General features: G+C 39.5%; 2 protein-coding genes across 2 annotated transcripts; both read right to left on the reverse strand.

Annotated features, from left to right (window-relative positions):
• Positions 1 to 343: 343 nt before the first annotated feature.
• Positions 344 to 1,300, reverse strand: LOC143883310 (ethylene-responsive transcription factor 4-like). The gene has a single exon (XM_077386658.1). The coding sequence runs from the start codon at positions 1,205 to 1,207 to the stop codon at positions 611 to 613; it is 597 nt and encodes a 198-aa protein (XP_077242773.1). The 5' UTR covers positions 1,208 to 1,300; the 3' UTR covers positions 344 to 610.
• Positions 1,301 to 9,987: 8,687 nt separating this feature from the next.
• LOC143882748 (uncharacterized) lies at positions 9,988 to 10,722 on the reverse strand. Its single transcript, XM_077386176.1, has one exon. It carries the CDS (start codon positions 10,720 to 10,722, stop codon positions 9,988 to 9,990), a length of 735 nt encoding a protein of 244 aa, XP_077242291.1.
• Positions 10,723 to 21,398: the final 10,676 nt, after the last annotated feature.

Here is a 21,398-nt window from a genome sequence, read left to right on the forward strand (position 1 = left end):
GGGTCTTTTGACCACCTAATTTTGAAGTTAGCCCGTGTTTCATTCTTTCTTTAAACGATGTCAGTATTCCGTAATTCCTTGAAACACGAGCCCCAGTCAGTACTTTTCTGTTAATTTATTCCTAATATATTAACCCCCTTTTTCTTCCTGGGGCCACCCCTTCTGCCTAAAAAACAGTATTTATAGGCGGCGGCGGCAATCAGCGTCGCTCGGGAGAAAGAAGAAGGCAACGTACATTAACAACAAATGCTTCAAATCACTTGACAATGAAAAGGATTAAGGTGGAATTAGTATTTCCTTAAAGAAAAACATTTAAGAAATTTTGGATATTAGAGAAAGATAATTAACAGAGGAAAGAAAGGATTAATGTCATATGAATTAATCTCAGAGAAGATTACATCTGCAATTAAGTAAACATAAAGAAACTCTGGATTTCTTGGTAAACACAAAAAAGATGGTTAATCATCCTATTTACAGAGTCATCGCTCCAGAGTGATTAACAGTACAACAATAGGTTAAGAAGCTGCTGCGCTCTTTCAAGAAAACACCAAAAAAAAGAAGAGAGAGATCGAAATTCCGATATAAAATAAAAATCCGGCACCGGCGTAGGTCACGCAACTTCCGACGACGGCGGGAAGTTCAGATCGAAATCAAAAACTCTCCTCGGCGGTGTATGATGCAAATCAAAGACGGAAGAAGAATCGGAATCGCTCTGTCCGCTTCCAGCATGGTAATCGGCAGCGAATCTCAGCCGTTGATTCTCCGCTCTGACTATAGAGTCAAAGTAGAACAGAGGATGAACGGGAGGGAAGGATGAGGAATGGTGCTGATCAAAGGGGAATCGAACGGTGGCGCCTTTGGCGAGATGACGGAGGTGAAGATCGGCCGGAGGAGGAGGCGGAATCGGCGGCGGAGAGAAGATTTCACGGCCGGAGGACTCGACGGTGCTGCTCTGGCTAGGGCTCTGGTTTTCCAAGGACGGAAAGTTGGTTTTGGCTTTGGATCCACGGAATCCTCGAGCGGCCGAATCGTATGCCCTAGCCGCTTCCTCAGCCGTATCGAAGGTACCTAACCAAACACGGCTTTTCTTGCAGGGATCTCTGATCTCAGCCGCATATCTACCCCACGGCCTCTTTCTCACTCCTCTGAAATGCACTTCTTTCTCTCCTCCTCTCCCTCCGCCATTACCGTTTCCCTTTGGCGCCATTAGGAAAAAAAATCAATTTCTCGTGAGAAGATTGAAAGAGAGGGAGAAGGTTTTGAAGTGAGTAAAGATGAGGCGGAAGAGGGGAGTTTTTATAGAGGACGCGAGAGCGTGGGGAGGAGCCAAAAGAAAGCGCATGTATTTATGCGTTATTTTATAAAACTACGTCTTGTTTTCAAGTATTAGTCAAAATACTACCTCTTCGTAGTGTTTTTCACAAACACCACAACGCGCATTTACTTGACTTTTGTAAAAGACCGATATACCGTTATTATATAAAAAAAGAAAGGCTACTAATATTCGCACGACTTAATTTTGATAAAGAAAACCCCATGTCAGAAATTGTGCAAAATTTGACCTCCAAATATCCTTTTGTATTAGAAAGAGATAACAGCAGACTTAGATAATGGAAAGAATAATAAAAATAAATCCAGTATGGAACCCTTTCCTTGTTTCTTCTTTCCTCGTACCTAATAGAAGAGTTTGTTTTCTCGGATTTTTTTTCTTCCCACTTTCTTTTCTTTTTCTTTTGGTTTTTTTTTTTCCAGCCCCATGATTTTCAATTGAAAAACCTGTTTGAAAGAACGAATATTCTTCAATTTTCATCTTTTTGCTTAACTAAGAGGGAAACTGAACAAATCCCTACATGGAAAAGTATTTCTAAGCACGTACTTAGGGAGCTCCCTAAGCACAAGTGGCTTAAAAAGCCACCGATTGGTTGCTTTTGTAGACCCTGCAGAGGTGGACCACCCATACGAACCAATCTTTGTGCATGTAGAAACACTTTTCTCTTTTTGAGAAAATTAGGTAAAAAAAAACATGAGAAAGCTTTCGGTTAGGCTTGAATTTTGAGTTAAAAAGAAAAGAAAAGAAAAACAAATAGAGAAAATTGTTGTTAACAACATGTGACGAGTCTATTTTTTGGATTGAGATAAAATTAGAGGTCGTGTTTTCTAAAACCCCAGAGAAAATTGAAAGTATTAGCGTAGCGGTCAACAAGCGGTTTGACTGTCCCGCCACAAGCGTGTTTTCATTTCCTTACTATTATTATTGTCCGGTGATTACGTGGCACGCGGGATTTCGAGAGACACGTGTCACGTGGCCATTTCGTCCCGCGCTGATCGGTGACACACGGCAAGAAAATTGTCTAACGGCCGTTAGACAATTTTACATTCATGCATGGGAAGAACATACACTGTCCTTTCTAAGTATACGCTTCACTGACTCCGTTCTCACCTTATCTAATGACGTATGGACACGTGTCCCTGTGCCTACCTCGTGACGGAAGGATATACGTCCGTTTCGTCTCCTCGTACGGTATCAAAATGAGGGTTAATTTAGATAATGTTTAGATCATCTGACATCGAGGGTTAATTTAGTAATTTCGAGTATCCGCGGCAAAAGATCGAGGTTGCCGCGGATGTTAGGCAGGATCAATATAAGTTGATTGATATTCGCACCCCTTTGTTTTAGTAAGTAGTAAGTTAAGTGCACGCCATGACGACGGTGTGACGCGTATCGGCTGCCGAAAGGCGGGCTCCACCTTGAATTACTGCCGGCTAGTTATAAAAGGCTTTTGACATCCCAATCAAATGTCTACAGATGGACGGTTGTAAATGGAAGATAATCTGTAAATGGATGGCTACAGGCCTACAGTTACCCAACCAATATTATTTTAAAACAGGTGACAAATTCATGGTTGGGCTCACACGTTTGACTCTCTTTTGCGCGCATGATGTACGTTGTGTTGCTTGTGGAGCGGCTCAGAGAAACCACTGGTGCTACCGTTCTGATTCCCCTCTAAACAGAATGGAAAAAAGATTAGGAAAGTGATATATTCACCCCCTTTACTTTCTAAGGGCACCCTGATTTAGTGTTTTACAACCATGGTTTTAAATTTCGGTTGAGAACTTGAGGCCAAGGTTTTAAATTTCGATTTCCGGGGTAGTTTTGGTCCTCACCGAAACTGAAATTTTCGGCAGAAATTTCAAAATTTCGGGCGAAATCCACGAAATCAGATAAAACAATATTTAATTCTATAGAAAATTTCAGTTCCAGAAAGTATTATTAATGTAAAAAAATATACTTTTTGGGTGAAATCCCTAAAATTTCGGCCGAAGTTTACGGGGAAACGAAATTTTATACCGTTTCATGTATACACAATTTTGGTTTCTTTCTCGACCGAAACCAGAAATTTCGGTCCGAAATTCTGGATTTCAGTCGAAATTTAAAACCTTGCTTAGAGACCGAAACCAAAATTTGGCAAAATCCGTACCGTATTTCGGCCAAAATTTCATGATTTCAGCTGAAATTTCGGTTTCAGCTAGGGCCAAAATACATACCAAAACTGAAATTTAAAACCATGTTTACGACTACTTGTTTTACTCTAGAAGGGGGTGATCCAAGAAGGGGCCAAGCATATCTGATGGAAAATTTGATGAAAAAACTAAAAAATTCATTACAACTGAAGCAGAAGCAGAATCATCGTACCGCCCATTGGGAGGGAAAGTGATTCCAATAGTTTCTTCATTAATTCCGCCCATCTATGTTTTTGAAGAAATTATATGATGAAAGGCCTTACGAACACGTAAAGGTGGTACGATAAAGGTATCACCCTTGATAGAGCTGCTGTTGGATCAAATATCAAGGATGGGATGATGAGTACATCATACTATTTCTCTATTTTAGAGTCGGATGAATCTTTGATGGACTATCCAATCTGAACTTAAAAGGAACATAATCTTACATGGAAAACACTTTCAAAACGGGATTCTGTGTGGAAAATAAATACTGGAGTGACATGATCTTGACACATTTTTTATTCCTATAATAGGATCGAAAATTATCTCTTCGAATACATACAACTTACAAAAACGGTTGGAAACCTAAATCGGAAATTATCTCTTCGAATACATCATTGGAGTGCTTATTGATTTGGCCTCCTCCATGTTGGTCTTTTGATTGTTAGATTTGGAGAGAGGCCTTCTATCATGGTGAATCGATCAAAAAGACTAACAAGGCATGGCATTTTGTTTCCTGGAGAATCTGCTATTATGGGAGCCTACTATGAGGTTCTAAGCATAGTACTAAAATTCATCAAATCAACTCAAAACTCTTCCAAGTTGAATCAACTTGCTTACAGAACGAGTTATTTCGCATATAACTCGGTAACCAGTAGGAGTGAGCATTATTCGGTTAAAACCGAATGTCGGTTCGGTTCGGTTTTTTTCTTTTCGGTTCGGTTTCGGTTTTTTTTCTTTGGAAGTTCGGTTATTCGGTTTCGGTTTCGGATTTCTCAAAAAAAAAATTCGATTAACCGAAATTATGGATGAAAACCATTTTTTTTCAAAAAAAAAGTGTTGTATGTGCACTCCGTAGGATGATCAAAACCGTCCATTTGATTGATCACAACTTAATTAGGTTATGCTCAAAAAATCATTTCGATCAGTTGATCCTAGCCCTCCGATCCAAACTGAGATTTTGATTTTTTTTCCCTCTTTTTCTCCCACAATTCGGTTCGGTTTCAGATAATTTCGGTTTGGTTTCGGTTACAGAAATTTGGTAACCGGTCACCAAATTTCAGTCTATTCGGTTCGGTTTAAACCGAATAACCACCCCTACAACCTAATATATCTAAATTTTCCGCTTTCAATCACTACAGACCACACCTTGGATGGATTAATATATAAGAAAAATAAATACTCATAAAAAGTGGATGCAAATTACTAGTAAAATATACTCAATTTCTTTTAGTCACCACTGACTGAGCCTGAGCCATCGAGATGACTGAACTCGACAAACTTACGAGTTGAGATGAGTTTTTAAACTTCAGATTCACAAAGTTCTGGAAAGATGAAAAACAGGGATAACATTGCAGACCTACCCAATACAGAAAACACAGAGATACCATATATAGATGAAAAACAAGTATTACAAATGGTTGAAAATATAAACCAAAAATACCCACTTTGTTTTACATGGATGTGTTTTGCTTCAGCAAGCACAAAGACTAGGAGTTGAGTAGTAGGAGTTTTGAGAGTGAGCTACCACTCATCCAGCGGCAAGGACCCACAACTCTTGAACGGCCTACCAACAGCCTGAATCACTGTAGCAAAACCTCTGTTAATCAAAACAAGATTTCGTAGTCATATAGAGATTTTTTAGAGAAAAAAAGAATGGTAGATGACTGTTGAGAGAGAGAGAGAGAGAGAGAGAGAGAGAGAGAGAGAGAGAGTTGTAAGATGTTTATGAGTTTAACACTTAAACTATCATGATTCGGATATGATCTTATTGATTTACCTTGAGTCCCACATACCATATATGTATAAAGGAATTTACATTCTCAGATAATTAATAGCTATAAAAGAATTTAAAGACGTAAGCTGTTTAATAGTAAAGAGAAAATTACATTTTGTAAGATGTTTAATAGTTAAGAGAAATGTACATTTATAAGTTATCTGATAGCTAAAGAGTTACCCATGTTTTCCTATTATATAAATTCATTCGATATAATGTGTTTGTTATGCGGGGTATTTAATAACAAGATATTTAATAAATATAATCTTTAAAAAAAAACTATAGAGATATTTGATAGCTATAACGAAATTAATACTGTAAGGTATTTAGCACTTTCACCCCTTTTGTTTGTCATAGGAGGGGGTAATATCAATTGCCTAAGATTTATTCAACTAATTTTTTAGAGATATGCAAAGAGGCCATTAGCTGTGGAATCAAAGATACTTTATGAAAACAAGAAAATGGCACGAACTATGTGTCATGTGAAAACACTCTTATGATTCAAGTTTTATGAGGCAAAAATAGAGCCATAGCCATAGCTTACCATTCAAAAAATAATAATACAGCCATAGCTTAAAAATAAAGGCATTTAATAGCTGGCTATATAGAAATTTACATCTATATGGTATCTAGTAACTATATAGAAATTTTCTTGTGTACGATATATAATAATAATGGAGAAATTTACATTTTGTAAGATAATTTAATAGTTAAATGAAACTTTACATTTTAAGGTTTTAACTTCCAAATAACTTTGAGAGCCACCCAAATTCCAACCCCCTCCCCTCTACATATAGTATGGATAGTGCATACAAACATTTAATGATCTGAAATCAAGGACAAAACTACTGTAGACATGCTGAACCTACCACATGAGCTGTTCATATCAATGTGGGGCCCCATGTGAATGATATAGACAAAGTAAAAGTAATGGTAGTGTTAAGCATCCAGGAAGCATTGGTAGACAAGAAAAAAAAAAGAAAAAAGTAAGCCTTTCACATTTGTGCATATGGCTTAATCGAAGAAAACTTAGAACCTTTGTTGAACAATCCCAGCATTGTGTTACAGAAAAGAAAAAACAAGATTATAGGCTGTTACAACTACATCGAACATGTAAAAGAGAGAAGAGAAGAAGGTTTTGGGGAGAAATCGTGAATTAGAGAGTTCTCCCTCACGCACATATTTATTTATATATATGTAGCTCAGTTACATGCAAAGACATAAATACCCCCCATAAAGAGGGTGTGCACATATACTACGATATCCAACACTCCTCCTCAAGCTGGAGAAAGTATATCATACATTCCCAGCTTGTTACATAAATCACTTAATCGAACCCTACTCAATGGTTTTGTAAACATATCCGCTATTTGATCATTTGATCTTGTAAACACCGTGCAAATCTGCCCTTCTTGAATCCGATGACGAATAAAGTGACAATCCACCTCTATATGTTTTGTCCTCTCGTGAAAGACTGGGTTCATGGCGATATGAATGGCGGACTTATTGTCACAGTGGAGAGACGCAGGCGACGAGTCAGGTAACCCAATCTCTAACAAGAATGACCTCAACCAAATCAGCTCACAACTTGTATATGCCATGGCTCTGTACTCAGCCTCTGCACTTGACCTTGATACAACTTCCTGTTTCTTGCTCTTCCAAGACACTAAATTACCCCCAACAAAAGTATAGTAACCATTTATGGACCTCCAGTCTGCAGGAGAGCCTGCCCAACCTGCATCAGAGTATCCCTCAATCTTCATGTGACTATGCTTTCTGAAGAGTAGTCCTCTACCAGGAGCTTTCTTCAGATATTTCACTACTTGAATGACCGCCGACCAATGAGATGTCCGTGGTGCACTCATATACTGACTCACCACGCCAATTGCATAAGCGATATCCGGACGTGTGACAGTGAGATAAATCAATCTCCCAACTAAACGTCTGTATCGGCCTGGATCCTTTAGTAACTCCCCCTGATCAGATGAGAGCTTGACATTCGGGTCCATGGGAGTCTCAGCTTGCTTTGCTCCCAGAAGGCCAGTCTCCTCCAATATATCTAGTGCATACTTTCTTTGTGATAAAGATAGCCCTATACGTGAATATGCTACCTCTATCCCTAGAAAGTATCTCAAACGACCAAGGTCTTTGGTGCAGAATTCCTTCTGAAGGAACTCCTTCAGCCTCTGTATACCCACACTGTCACTTCCTGTAATTATGATATCATCAACATACACAATCAGAAAAATCCTACCATCTTTGCCCTGAGAGCTGAACACTGAGTGATCTACAGCATATTGTTTCATTCCAAATCGTATCACCGCCTCACTAAATCTTCCAAACCAAGCACAAGGAGATTGTTTTAGACCATATATCGCCTTGTGTAACTTACATACAGCATTCCGCATCTCTCCCTGAGCAACAAAGCCAGGAGGTTGCTCCATATATACCTCTTCCTGCAGATCACCATGCAAGAATGCATTCTTGATATCTAACTGATGGAGAGGCCACGACCTGTTGACTGCAAGGGAGATCAGAACTCTGATAGAAGGACTCTTGGCCACAGGAGAAAATGTCTCAACATAATCAATGCCATATGTTTGTGTATACCCTTTGGCAACCAATCGAGCCTTCAGCCTTTCTACCGTCCCATCAGGTAAATATTTCACTATGAAGACCCACTTACAGCCCACCACCTGAGCACCCGGAGGAAGAGAGACCAACTGCCACGTGTGATTCTCTTTCATAGCACACATCTCTGCTTCCATTGCCGATCGCCAACCTGGATGAGCCAAAGCCTCGACAACAGAGGGAGGAAGAGAAACTGAAGATAGAGATGACAAAAAGGAATTGTACAAGGGTGAAACATAAGCATAAGAAACCACATTAGAGATAGGATGATGAGTCGAATGAGAACATGTACGAGAGGCAATCGGAGCTTCAACAGGTAAATTACTTACCTCAGAAGCATCAGGTGAGCTAGCAAGCTGTGATGAGGCTGGAGGGCATGAAGGGGCATCTTGAGAAGCAGGATGGTGATGACGACGAGAATAAACCTGCGGAGGTTTAAGGGAATCTACAGATGACGAAATCGGTACTGAGACGGGCAACGGGACAGGTAACGGCAACGGCAACGGAACCTCTGGGTCAGGAACCGGAGAAGAAATAGGTCTAGTAAAATAGGGCTTATCCTCAAAAAATGAAACATCAGCAGAAACATAAGCACGATAAAGTTGAGGACTATAACACCTGTAGCCCTTCTGAGTGTGAGAATAGCCTAGAAAAACACATTTAATCGCTCGTGGTTCCAGCTTATCTAATCCCGGGGTAAGGTCATGAACAAAACACGTGCAACCAAACACTCTGGGAATTAAGGGAAACGGATTCCCAGAGGGATGCAAGACAGAGAAAGGAGATCGATTATCGAGAACAGATGACAGAAGGCGGTTCGCCAGAAAACAGGCGGTGAGAGTGGCTTCAACCCAATATGATTTAGGAACATGCATTTGGAAAAGAAGAGTCCTCGCTATGTCCACAAGATATCGAATTTTCCTCTCTGCAACCCCAATTTGCTGAGAGGTATGGGCACACGATGACTGGTGAATAATTCCACGACTCAATAAAAAATCCTTAAAACCATTAGAAACAGAGAAATACTCATGTGCATTATATGTGCGTAGGCATTTAATGGAATATGAATACTGAGCAGAGATTTCAGCATAACATGAGCGAAATATATTAAAAACTTCAGAACGATCTCTTATTACATATAACCAAGTCATCCTTGAATAAACGTCTACAAAAATAATAAAATACCGACCTCCAAATATAGAAGGAGTCCGACATGGACCCCAGACGTCAGAATGAACCAGCTCAAACGGACGTAGGACACGACTCACTGAACGAGACTTGTAGGAAACACGATGGTGTTTTCCATACTGACACGACTCACACTGAAACGGACTAACCGGACCAGACACAACCGAAGAATACTGCAGACGATCAGCTGGAGGGTGACCAAGACGGCAATGCCACATGAAAGAATCAACCGAAGTACTCAGTGATGTAGGTGCAGTATCACCGCCAAGGTAGTAGAGTCCATCCACTTCATGTCCTCAACCAATCCTCCTCCCAGTTGCTAGATCCTGAAAAGAGAAATAAGAGGGAAAGAATGTTACCGAACAGTTAAGACGACGAGTAAGTTGGCTAACAGAAAGAAGATTACAAGGGAAACTAGGTACACATAAAACAGACGAAAGAGATAAATGAGAACCAACAGATGTATCCCCTGTACCAGAAATAGGGCATTTTGCCCCATTAGCCAAAGTAACCAATGTCGAAGAAGAATTAGGCTGGAAGGGGCTAAGTAGGCTACTGTTACCAGTCATATGATGAGAGGCTCCAGAGTCAATGAACCATGAACTAGAATGACTGAGAGAGCAGGATGGGGTGCTACCTTCCTTCGCAAGAGTTGCAGTTGGTTCCCGTTATTTCCCGTTGTCTCGTAGACGTAGAAGAGCCTCGTATTCAGTGCGGGAGACAACTAAGGTGTCAGAAGGATCAGTAGGAGTCTCGGAGGGAGTCCCTAAAACATGATGTGCTGTGCGAGATGGTCGCAACTCTGGATGTAAATTATAACAAAAATCAATAGTATGACCCTCCATATCACAATGGGAACAATAACGGTTTCCACGACCACCAGTGCTACGCCCTCCTGAATCACGGCCAAAACCACGACTACGACCTCTGCGACCACGTCCACGCCCCCTTGTGCCTCGACTGTAACCCAACTGAACGGCCATGGCAGACTGCTCACCAATAGTATCCCCATGATCCTCAACACGCAATGCTCGCTGAACCCGAGAGAAGACAGCATCCATGTCTGGTAAAGTACCACGGCCTAAGATCTGCTGACGAATAGGCAAAAAATCACGACTCAGTCCATCCAAAAATCGAACAACACGTAGCTCATTTTTCTGCTGGGCTAACACAGCAAGATCGGTAGATGGAGGATGATAAATATCTATCTGCTCGCACAGGCCAACAAAATCAGAATAGTACTCAGAAACAGATCTCTCACCCCGCTTCGCGCTAAAGAAGCCGATGTAAACATCACAAATCCTAGTGAGATTGTTAGTCCCCGAATAGAGAGTTTCAGCACGTAGCCAAACTGCACGAGATGTAGGCAGAAACAACATATGACCAGCAATCTTGGGCTCCATACTCTGACATAAGAGTGACTGAAGAAGGGCATCGTCCTGACTCCACTTTGCGTAGGAGGGATCCTTAGAATTGACGGGATCCGAGATGATAAAACTCAACTTGCCCTGCCCTCGGAGATAAAGCTGAACAGATCAACTCCAGGCGGGATAGTTGGATCCATCAAGCTTGATGGACGTCATAGAGGTCACAGGAAACGAGCCAGATAGTGTAGACAAGGTGGAAGGCAAAGCCATATCGAATCCCCAAAGTATATCTCAATGTTCTGAATATGTAGATAGCAGAAACAAATAACGACAGCCACCAACTACACACGCAACCACCACAATAACCAACAAAGAACCAACCACCACATAAACATCAACCAATAGGCGAACAACGAATAACAATCAGGGCACAGAAATCACCAATGATCATCACAACTCATAAAACCACGAACGTAGTCACGATCCAAGAAGGAGAAACCAATAGCAACGAGTACCAACAACCGATCACCATCCAATCACTAGTAAACGAACAATATCAGCATAAAAAAAAAGGGTATGATATCACACTCGAATCACCAAAAGCCCGAGCCAACACAATAATCATGAGAAAATCATGAAATAAGAGCTCGGAACCAACCACAAGATGAAAGGATCAATTAAAAGGAGTTTAGAACATGAACACGAGGTAAAGGTGAATAAAGAGAGGTTGAGGGAATGATTTTTGTGAAGAATGGAAGTAGGGATAGGGTTTGAAGGGAAATAAGAGGCTGGGTTGTCCAGGGGGGGCAAACAGTGAAGCTGCTGAGTTTCCAGGGGGGGGCAACCAGGGGCGGTTGCTAGGTTAGGTTTAGAGAGGAACTGTTTCTATTTTTAGGGCTTATGAGTTGAGGTACCTTCAATCGCGATCTACGATCATCTTCAATCGCGACACAGCTTTGATACCATGTTACGGCTACATCGAACATGTAAAAGAGAGAAGAGAAGAAGGTTTTGGGGAGAAATCGTGAATTAGAGAGTTCTCCCTCACGCACATATTTATTTATATATATGTAGCTCAGATACATGCAAAGACATAAATACCACCCATAAAGAGGGTGCAGACATATACTACGATATCCAACATACGCTAACTAGATCCACCATAAAACATTTTATATTATGATATTTCTTTTATCATACACTGCAAAATATCAGATATGAAAATGGTTTGAGGACAACAGTGAGGGTGTCGGGGCAGGGCCAGCTGCCGCTCCCTGTGTGCCCTGCACATGGGCTAGAGTAATGATCACGCACATGGAGAGTGGCCACCCCAGCCCTAGTGTCTCCTTGGGCATCATGCTAGTACTTCTCTATAAATACTGCGAGAAAGGAGAAAAATAGTTTATGAAATATTTTTGTTGTAAAAAATAATCTTGCAATATATTATTTTTGTTGTGTATACAACAAAATAGAATATTACAATAGAACATGTTTATTTATTTTTTATTTTTTTTGAGACATGATAACGAAATTTTATTCATAAAAAATGATTACAGAATATGTTTATTTTTTAATCCAATTAACCCCTCAGCCTTTTTAATTTAATTTGGTTTTGAAAAGAAAATAACTACAAAAAACAAAAAACAAGGCTGCCTAATGAGTTTTATATATATTAGGATTGTGCTCAAGTAAGCAAACATCTTTCTTTTTTTGTGATATATAATTTGAGGGTTCTTCATATTTTTCAAAGAAAAAATATGAGCCAGTAGAAGTACAAGGGGGGTCCACTTGTTCAGTGATCCAAACCGTTTATTTGTTAGGCCTTGTTATGAATGAGTCATGCGTCAGAATCTACTCTCATTGAACGAGATAGAATGGAACATGTTTGTATCTTTAGCTAAAAGTAACTGTGAATTGATGAGTACATGTTACCTTTTGTACAACAAATGGAGTTGCCACTAGGCATCTTCACCATCACTCTCACTTGTGCGGGAATCGGGATAAAATTCTGAGTCAACTCCATCGACTATCCTCCCCCTTTCCAACAAACCAAAGCAGTTAGTGGGTTAGTATTTAGCCGTTTGTTGGTCGGTCGAGAACACAGCCCCCGCAACATAAGAAAAAAGATTTTTTTTATTAAAAACACGAGAAAAAAGATACGGAGACATGTCAAGCCAATTCAAGAAGAAACAATGTACCGTTCCAGAACAAATTTCCCTTCTTTATACTTCTGACTGATTTCATGGGCTGCCTCCTGAATGACATTTTAGTGAGCAGTGAGAACAACCACAATGCTAGAGGTTTGGTAGTCAGAAAATACTGAGCAACTCCCAATCAAGATGCGACACATGGCGAATAATTTAATTATTCCTCGTACGATAACAGTATACCTTGAGGGAGCCAACTTCCTATAAAATGTATCCAGCAACTCTACTTAAACCTAGCTAATGAGTTGAATGAGATCTTACATATTTCCATCCAACGATTTGCCCACAGCAGCAGCAGAATATGTCCGCTACAGTATGCATTCCAGAAAGCATCATCCTCTCTTCATGAACTCCAACACTGATATTCACCCTGAAACAAATGAAATATCAAATAAAGTAAACCCCAATAGACTTATTTAGAGCTCTAAATGGCACATAATGGGCTTTGAACATTGCGAAAAAAGACAAAAATATCCACAACGTAGAACTAAATAGAAGTTAGGTGAACTATAGAAGAAAATCAGGCTCACATTTGAGTGACCTGTCTAACTTGAGCTGATATTGTATATAAATCCACTGGTTGTCAATATAGCTTGTTTGCCTTCCGAGAGGGGTTTTGCATAGCCTCTTGCCAACATTTATGAAGGGGTCATCCTTTTCATTGGTATTTGGTTCTTAAATGTAACTGAGAGCACTGAATAAACACACTAGCATTTCCAGGATGTGTTTGTTGTGGCCTCTGACAAGGACGCCTTTGTCCAAGATTGTTACGAACAGGTGGAGGGGTGGGTTTCTTAGAAAATTAACTGCAGCAAAACCTTTTTAATAGGGAGATTGATCAGGTCATCGGGTGACTCATCTCTTGAAATCATGGATTCCCGTTACATACAGAAATATAGTAAAGATAAAAGGTTTGGATCTGGAGCTGTTCGGGGTGCTTATGGTCAAATCGTTCTACAACTAAATTGTTCCTAGCCCTCCTTCCTCGAAGCCGGACAGAGTTTTAAGCATTCCTACACCTCTGAGGGCCTGTGCATTCGGATGGACTGCTTTTCTTAATGGGATTCTCATTGTGAATCACCTGCGTAACTGTAACATGTTGATTATTTTTCAATGTGCTTTATTTTAGGAGGCAGGGGAGGCTGTGGACCATGCCTCTTCATTGCAGGTTAGCCAGAGACATTTGGAGCTGCATACTAGGGAGATTCAGTATGTCCTGGGTCTTTCTCTCCTGGCTTGCTGATCTCCTGGAGTGCTGGTTTTTTGCCCCTTGGAGGAAGGGAGAATTTTGTGGAGAGCGGTGCTCTTGGCCATTATTTGGGTGATTTAGAAGGAAAGGAATGATCAGATCTTTAGAAGTTCAGTTAAAAGCTCGCAATTCATCTTCACGAAGGCGATCTCGCTAACTGTCTCTTAGGTAAAGATCCTTCCTACCTTCAGATTTATTTCTCGTTACGACCTTCGGCGTGCTTGGAGAGATATCTTCTCTAGCAGGGAGCAAGTTGAGGTCCCTGCCCCCAGGTGGGACCCCCTGTGTATGGGCTCTTCGATGGATCTATAGCCTGGAAATTCAGGGTTAGTTGGATCAGAGCTTTCGTTCGGATGTGGTCACATGGCAGCAGGATCTCTATGAGGAGATTAGTGATGACTCAAATGGATGACCTATTCGGAGCTCTCAAGGCGGCAAAGAAGATAGACCAGATTCTTTACTCAATAGATTCTTCAGTGAGACATGGTCAAATCTTTTTTAGTGGGGGAGAATGATGGAGGACAGCCTTCAAGAGGGTGGGGAGGGCATTATGAGAGTGAGACCTATTAGAAGTACCTTTTTTTTTTTAATGGTCCAATTAGAAGTACCTAAGGGTTTTTCCTTGGCTTGTAGGGGCATGTTGGTTTCTTTGAGAAGCTCAATGTCATGGGGATCGGTTAGTTTGATCTAGAATAGAGTTTACTATTCATGTGGCACTATTCACCCACACGTTAGTGTTTATTATTAGTTTTTATTTTCATGAGTAATTACATGAGAAACACCTAGACTTAGGGTTTTTACTTGCTTATGTTAAAGAAAGCCCCTTATTAGAGTTTTAGCCGCTTAGAAAACTTTAAAAGTTGTCGGACAAATGGACATGTTATATGCCTTTGGGCAAACTACAATATGATATGAATGAATGAAAATACTCTTTTGCTCTCTTGCAAAAACATGGATGTGATGTCTGCAAGTCTTGGTGTGATGCCTTGATTTCCTTCGATGTGATGTCCTAGGGGTGGCTTCGGTTTCGTTGGTGTGACTCCAACAAATTTATCTTCTCCTTCTACTTCAAGATGTTATGCCTTCATCCCCTTTGGTGCCTAGGGTTCCATTAGTATCATGCAGTGGACTGGTTAGTGTGATGCTTTTTTTTATAATGGTAGCAAATTTCATTAATAAAGAACGATTGAGAGAGGTCGGCGATACAAAGGACAAAAAAAAAAAAAAATCCGATTCACAGGGGAAGAAAGTCAAACAGCTCTAGATTCTCCTTAACTCCAGCTTCCCTAGCCAATCGGTCTGCAGCGCTATTGGTAGATCTCCTAACATGCAAGAAAACAATCGACACTCCTACAGTTAAATCGGAGATTTCATCAAAGAGATGCGCAAAACGCCACTGAGGGACAGCCGACCCTCGAAGCCACCGGATGACATTGAGGGAATCTCCCTCCACTATCACCCTATGCAACTCACTCTCTCTAACCTCTTGGTACCATGATGAATGAAGCGAACCTCAGCTTCATTTGGATCTGCTATACCGATCGGTCCTGAATATGCCCATAAAACTTCACCAATTGAATCCCTAAGGACACCATATATGCCTACCTGACCGGATTGCCCATACTAGAGCCATCAAAATTTAATTTTAATAAACCCCTCGAAGAGGGCTGCCGAACTTGCAAGATGGGGCCTCTCCTTTCAGAACTATTTAGTGTGATGCTAACGTATCTATCATCTTTATTCTCCAGTGGTTTTCTTCCATTATTTACAAAATCTTCTAGTTCTCTTTCCCCAAGTTCTACCAGTAGATCTCTAGTTTTAATATTTTGGTTTTTAGTTTTTACATAATCTAGGACTGTTTGCAACTCATTCAAATCCCCGAGTTCTCAATCCCTTACATCATCTAAACTCTCGATCCCTTACTTTTACAACTGAATCGTTCATATATTCCTTTTATCATACTCAACTCAACTAAGCCTTTGTCCCAAACTAGTTGGGGTCGGCTAATGAATCCTTCAGAAAAAATTTCATGAAGAAGGCGAAAGGATCTACCCAGCTCAAGTTGACTAAGGTAAATCTAAACCCTATAGGTGATCGTGTTAATACCAGCCAGTTCAGTTTGGTCAATTATTTACTTTGTTAGATCTGAACTAGTCCATTATATAGCCCATTGTAGACAACTAGACAACTAGTTGCCCTACAAATCAGATCTGTAGAATTTTCTTGAGCTTCATTCCCTTTCCATATTGGTCCTACATTAGCAAGCCTACCATTTTTCATTCAAACTCATATTTTTTCACTTTTGCCTAATTTTTCTCTCAGATATCTTCTGACTGTGAGTCTCAAGTGAGGTGCATGTTAGCATATCACTTAAATGCCCTTTTAAATCTATGCAAGGGTCCACTTATCTTTCACTTAAGCTAAGAGATTAGCACCATCTATCAAAAAACACTCCCCTATCCAAAAACCCTTCTCTGTTCATCCAGACCCTAATTAGCTCTCATTCAAGTGTTAGGGCTGCACTTCTTTATCTTTTTCCTCTTGCCACCTTTTTCTCTCCTACCCTATCTTTTCCGCAGCCTTTCACTGCTCTTTTATCTATTGTTTTACATCCTATTCTTCTTCTTTTTTCTATTTCCCGAACACCTTTTTTTTCTTCCATATATTCATTTTTCTTTCATTGATGGCACCTCTTTCTTTCTATTGTTCAGTTCTTCCTTTCCTCTACTCCCACAATTCTTTTTAATGGTAACCTCTACTCCCACAATTAGTCACTATCAAATTTCTTTATAACAATTTTATCCTATGGAAGGGTCATCCTTTCTATTGCGTTCGCTCAAGGGTCAAGGCATTCATGGTCACTTATTCTCTTTCCTCCCGTATGAATATAATTTATCACCATGTCTTGTTTGATGAGTCTCATTTATATAATCCTTCAAGCATTGTCCATTAGCTTAAGGAGGAAACATCCAGAGCAGTACTTCCACAGGCCACTCCATCAACGACTCCTAGAATTACCGCAGAGCCTTGTGACAACGTAAGAGCCATAGCTTGCAACCATATGAGAGATAGTATATTCGTAAAAATAAACATAAACAAGCCCTGGCCACTCAAAAAAAAAAAACATATGGATTGAAGCAAACACCCAGAGCATGGTTTGATAGCTTACATTATGCACTCGAAAAAAGGAGATACAAGAGAAGCATGTCAGATAATTCCATATTCATCAAATACAGTCAGACACATATGGTGTTAGTAGTAGTTTACAAAGATGAAATTATAATCAGATAGACTTGAAATTCAGAAGAAGACAAATAACTTAAAAGGGGATTTTTGACATTAAAGATCTTGGTGAGTTGGGATTACAAGGACAAGGGAAAAATGTTATTGCCACTAGAAAAGTATATTGTAGATCTCTTCAATAGACTCCCCATGTTGAATTGTAAACATGATAGTACGCTAACAACTTTTAATAGCAAGATCAGTTAAAGGAAGGTGAGAAAGTTAGAGATCCTCATACGTAACACAGTTATAGGGGCTCTATGGTATCTTACATTTAGTACACATGACATCATCTATGCAATTAATCAAGTTTTTCAGTGTCTTAAAGATCCGGAAGAGAAGTATTGTAGGCAGCTAAACTGATTATGAGATATATTTAAGGTACATTATACTATGGATTATTTTATAAAACTCATAAGACAAAGAAAGATGGTGTGCAAGGATACTCAGATGCTGATTGGGCAGTAGAACTAAATATAAGGAGAACAGTTATTATGGTAAAGATTGCTTAGTTTGTTGGAGCGGTAAGAAAAAAACGAACACTGGCCAGATCCAATGCAAAAGGAGAGTATAGAGCCATAACATCAACCACTACACAGCTCGTAGTTGAGAAATCTCCTTACAATAGTGTCATTTGAGGAATGATTCTCATACTCTTCATTGTGATGATCAAAGTGCAATTATCTCAAAATCCAGTTATCCATGCCATGACAAAACACACTGAGATTATCTATCTCAAGAAAGTTGGGCATTCGCTATCATTTACAAGAAACTTTCAAATGAAATTCTAAACAACAACGGTGATTTGAGATTAAATGAGAAGTGAAGAACTATAAAGAAACCACAGCATCGTATCAAAATCATTATTGTCAGAATGTGAAGATAGCTTGTAAGGAAGAAATAGCATTTCAAAGCTCAATGTGGTGCCTAAATGTGCTTTAGCTTCGCCTCCTCCAAACCATTCAAAAAAAAAAAAAAAAACTTCACCGCCTCCAATCTGGCTTCATAGCTACAAGGCAAGACTTGAGGTGCACCTAGACACACTTGTGAAACCTAGAAACCAACACAGTTTCCCTACATGGCTTAAATTGAATGTCACCTAGTGGAAAGTCACATGGTTGTATTCTAAAATAATTTACTAACAACAAAATCACCAATAAAATGAAGTTTCCATCCAAAGACAAGACCCATCATCAACAACACAAATAAGCAGATTGTAATTGACAATAGCGTGCATACAGCAGAATTGTAAAGAACTCACACGTTATTGAAAAGGTATGCCTTCCCTCGATGACAATGGAAAGCCTGCTACGGGTGGAAAATAAACAAAAGTCAAACATGATTACAATATTACAATCCAGCATATACTGATACAACATGTGATATTGAAACACTGGCAATTGCATTAAAAAAGGACTCATGCAAGAACAAGGTTTTAGTAGTATCCAAAAGCTGTACTAATTCTTCCCTTCAAGGCACCAAATTCTTTCACCACAGGTAACAAGCATATATGATAAAGAAAAAAGAAAGGGCATGGTAATAGTTCCATCCAAACAAAAATAAGGGTGCAATAAGTGCAAGCTTTCAAAATCTTTGTTCAATCATCATTCATTTTCATTCCATCGTGGCTAACAGAAAAGTGTCATGAGGCTTACAATATATATCAAAAATATGAGAATTAGAAAGGTCTAAAACCCTAAACAGAACTTCACACTTTTAATCTAAAATACCCTCTAATGACTTAATACACTCGTAACTCCAATAACTTAAGTGATTTTTAAAAGACACAGAGAAGTTAAAATTTGAACTTTATGATGGTTCCCATCAATTTTTCTTCTAGGAATCTACAATGATTAGGGTTTAAATTAGGTCCATCCATATCTTTCAACCATGTGAGGAGTAGGTCGGCTGATTCGGATGCCGACAGGCTAGAGAAAGTCGTTTGAACTTTTCTATTTTCTTCCTCTGTGAGATCAATTTTATATGTTCATTCTTCCTTTGTTCATTGTATTGATCATCTTGGTCTGTCTGTGCTCTTTTATTAATGAAATTCTTTACCATTCAAAAAAAAAGTATCAGAATACTATATTCTTATCTTTGAGAAGAAGAAAAAAAACCTAGCCTGCAATCTAACGAATGTGTTTCGTAATGTATACGATAACCCATCAACAACATAAGACCAGAAAAACGGTACATGAGCAAAAGAATAAGAGACAGGATATTGAATGGAAAGAACTTATAGAGAAACAGATGAATGAATGAACGGAGACGAACCCTAGAAACGAGGTCTTCGGCAAGGGCTAAGTGGGTACGACAAAACTGGCATCTGTAAACCTTACCATCCAATTCCACTACAAAAACCCTTCCCATCTCTTCTTTTTCTTCAAACCCTAATCATCCTCCACCCGCTTTTTCACTGTGTTTATCTGATAAATGGCATCCGTACTCCACGAAAAAAAAACGAAAATAAAAGTGAAGAAAAGTACGGAATAGGGGTAATAGTTACGATGAAGTACGGATTTCGAATACCTTTTAAAGTAATCATCACACACGGGTGATTTTTCAAAAACGGACCCCAATACTTCTAGCATCAACACAAATCTCCTTGCAGCTTCCTTTTTTTCATTACCGTATTTAATACCGACAAAATTGGCACGCTTCACAAGGCTCGTTTTGGTTCGTCTTGATGTGTATTTGAAACGACAAAACCTTGGGTTTGTTTCTATCTTGGTCATCGGAAATAACCATAAACGGATTGATGCTTTACATCTGTTAAAAAACTTTTGGGAACGTCGACGCCTCTATACACGGCTCGTTTAGTTTGGATTTGAAATTTTCCTTTGAACCCAGAGTCTCTTGGGTTCGTTTAAATCTTGGTCGTCGCCAATATGCATAGGTCGGATCCACGACACACGAACATCAATATGGAACGGTAGCATCTTCTAATAATACCGACATCTCTTTGTATGAGATTCTGTCAATGTACCCATTATTTCTGCCTGTGTACCCCTGAATTCCACCGGCGTACCCCTTTATATTTCGGCGGCATACTCTAGAATCCGACGGCGTATTCGATATTCTGGCGGCGTACTCGATACATTTGGAACACATGTTTGAATCCAGAAAATCCGGTAGCATACCCTAGAATACGGCGGCGTACTTGATATCTTTGATCGATGGGTGTTTCTTGAATCTAACGGCGTACTCAAGAATCCGGCTGCTTTCTCAGCCAAAAGAGACATGAGAAATAATAAAATATTCAATAACGTAACCGTTCTAAGCCAAAAAAGATGTGATAAATAATAAAATATTCAATGACATAGCCGTTATAAGCCAAAAGAGGTGTGAGAAATAATAAAATGTTCAATAACATCGTTGTTCTCAATCAAAAGAAATGTGTAAATAATAAAATATTCAGTAACGTAGCAGTTCTCAGACAAAAGATAAGTGATAAATAATAAAATATTACTTTAAAGATAATGATTGACGTTGGGCTGTGAATTTATCAGGAAGAGAAACATACGACATGTCTTAAGGGAATTAGGGTCTTTTCCCACCTGCTTTTTAAAAATCACCCATGTTTGATGATTAATTTAGAAGGTACCTAAAATCTGTAATTTTTGGTAATTAGCACGCCCATTCCATACTTTTCTCATAAAAGTGTTCAGGTGCCTATCAGCCAACGAACGGCTGAGATTAGACCAATGGCATTCTTTTCCTGATTTGAAATTTTTGTTGTTTGTGCCGAGGGGTCCCGTATTCTATAGAACCCCTTCTTTCTATAGAACCCCTTCTTCCACGTTCTTATATAATGTAGGCGTTTGGCCTTTCATTAGAAAGAACTACTGAATAAAAAGACAGAGCTTCGCATTGATTCTACTTAATTTGATGACATGTTAGGCTTTTATTAATCAAGCTCGGGCCACCTGATTGACCCAAGCATATTTGAAACCCAACATCTAAGAGGGATGATC

Source organism: Tasmannia lanceolata, unplaced genomic scaffold, assembly GCF_043159265.1.
Source record: "Tasmannia lanceolata isolate RefF3 unplaced genomic scaffold, GAP_Taslan_0.1 ptg000008l, whole genome shotgun sequence".
Classification (NCBI taxonomy): Eukaryota; Viridiplantae; Streptophyta; class Magnoliopsida; order Canellales; family Winteraceae; genus Tasmannia; species Tasmannia lanceolata.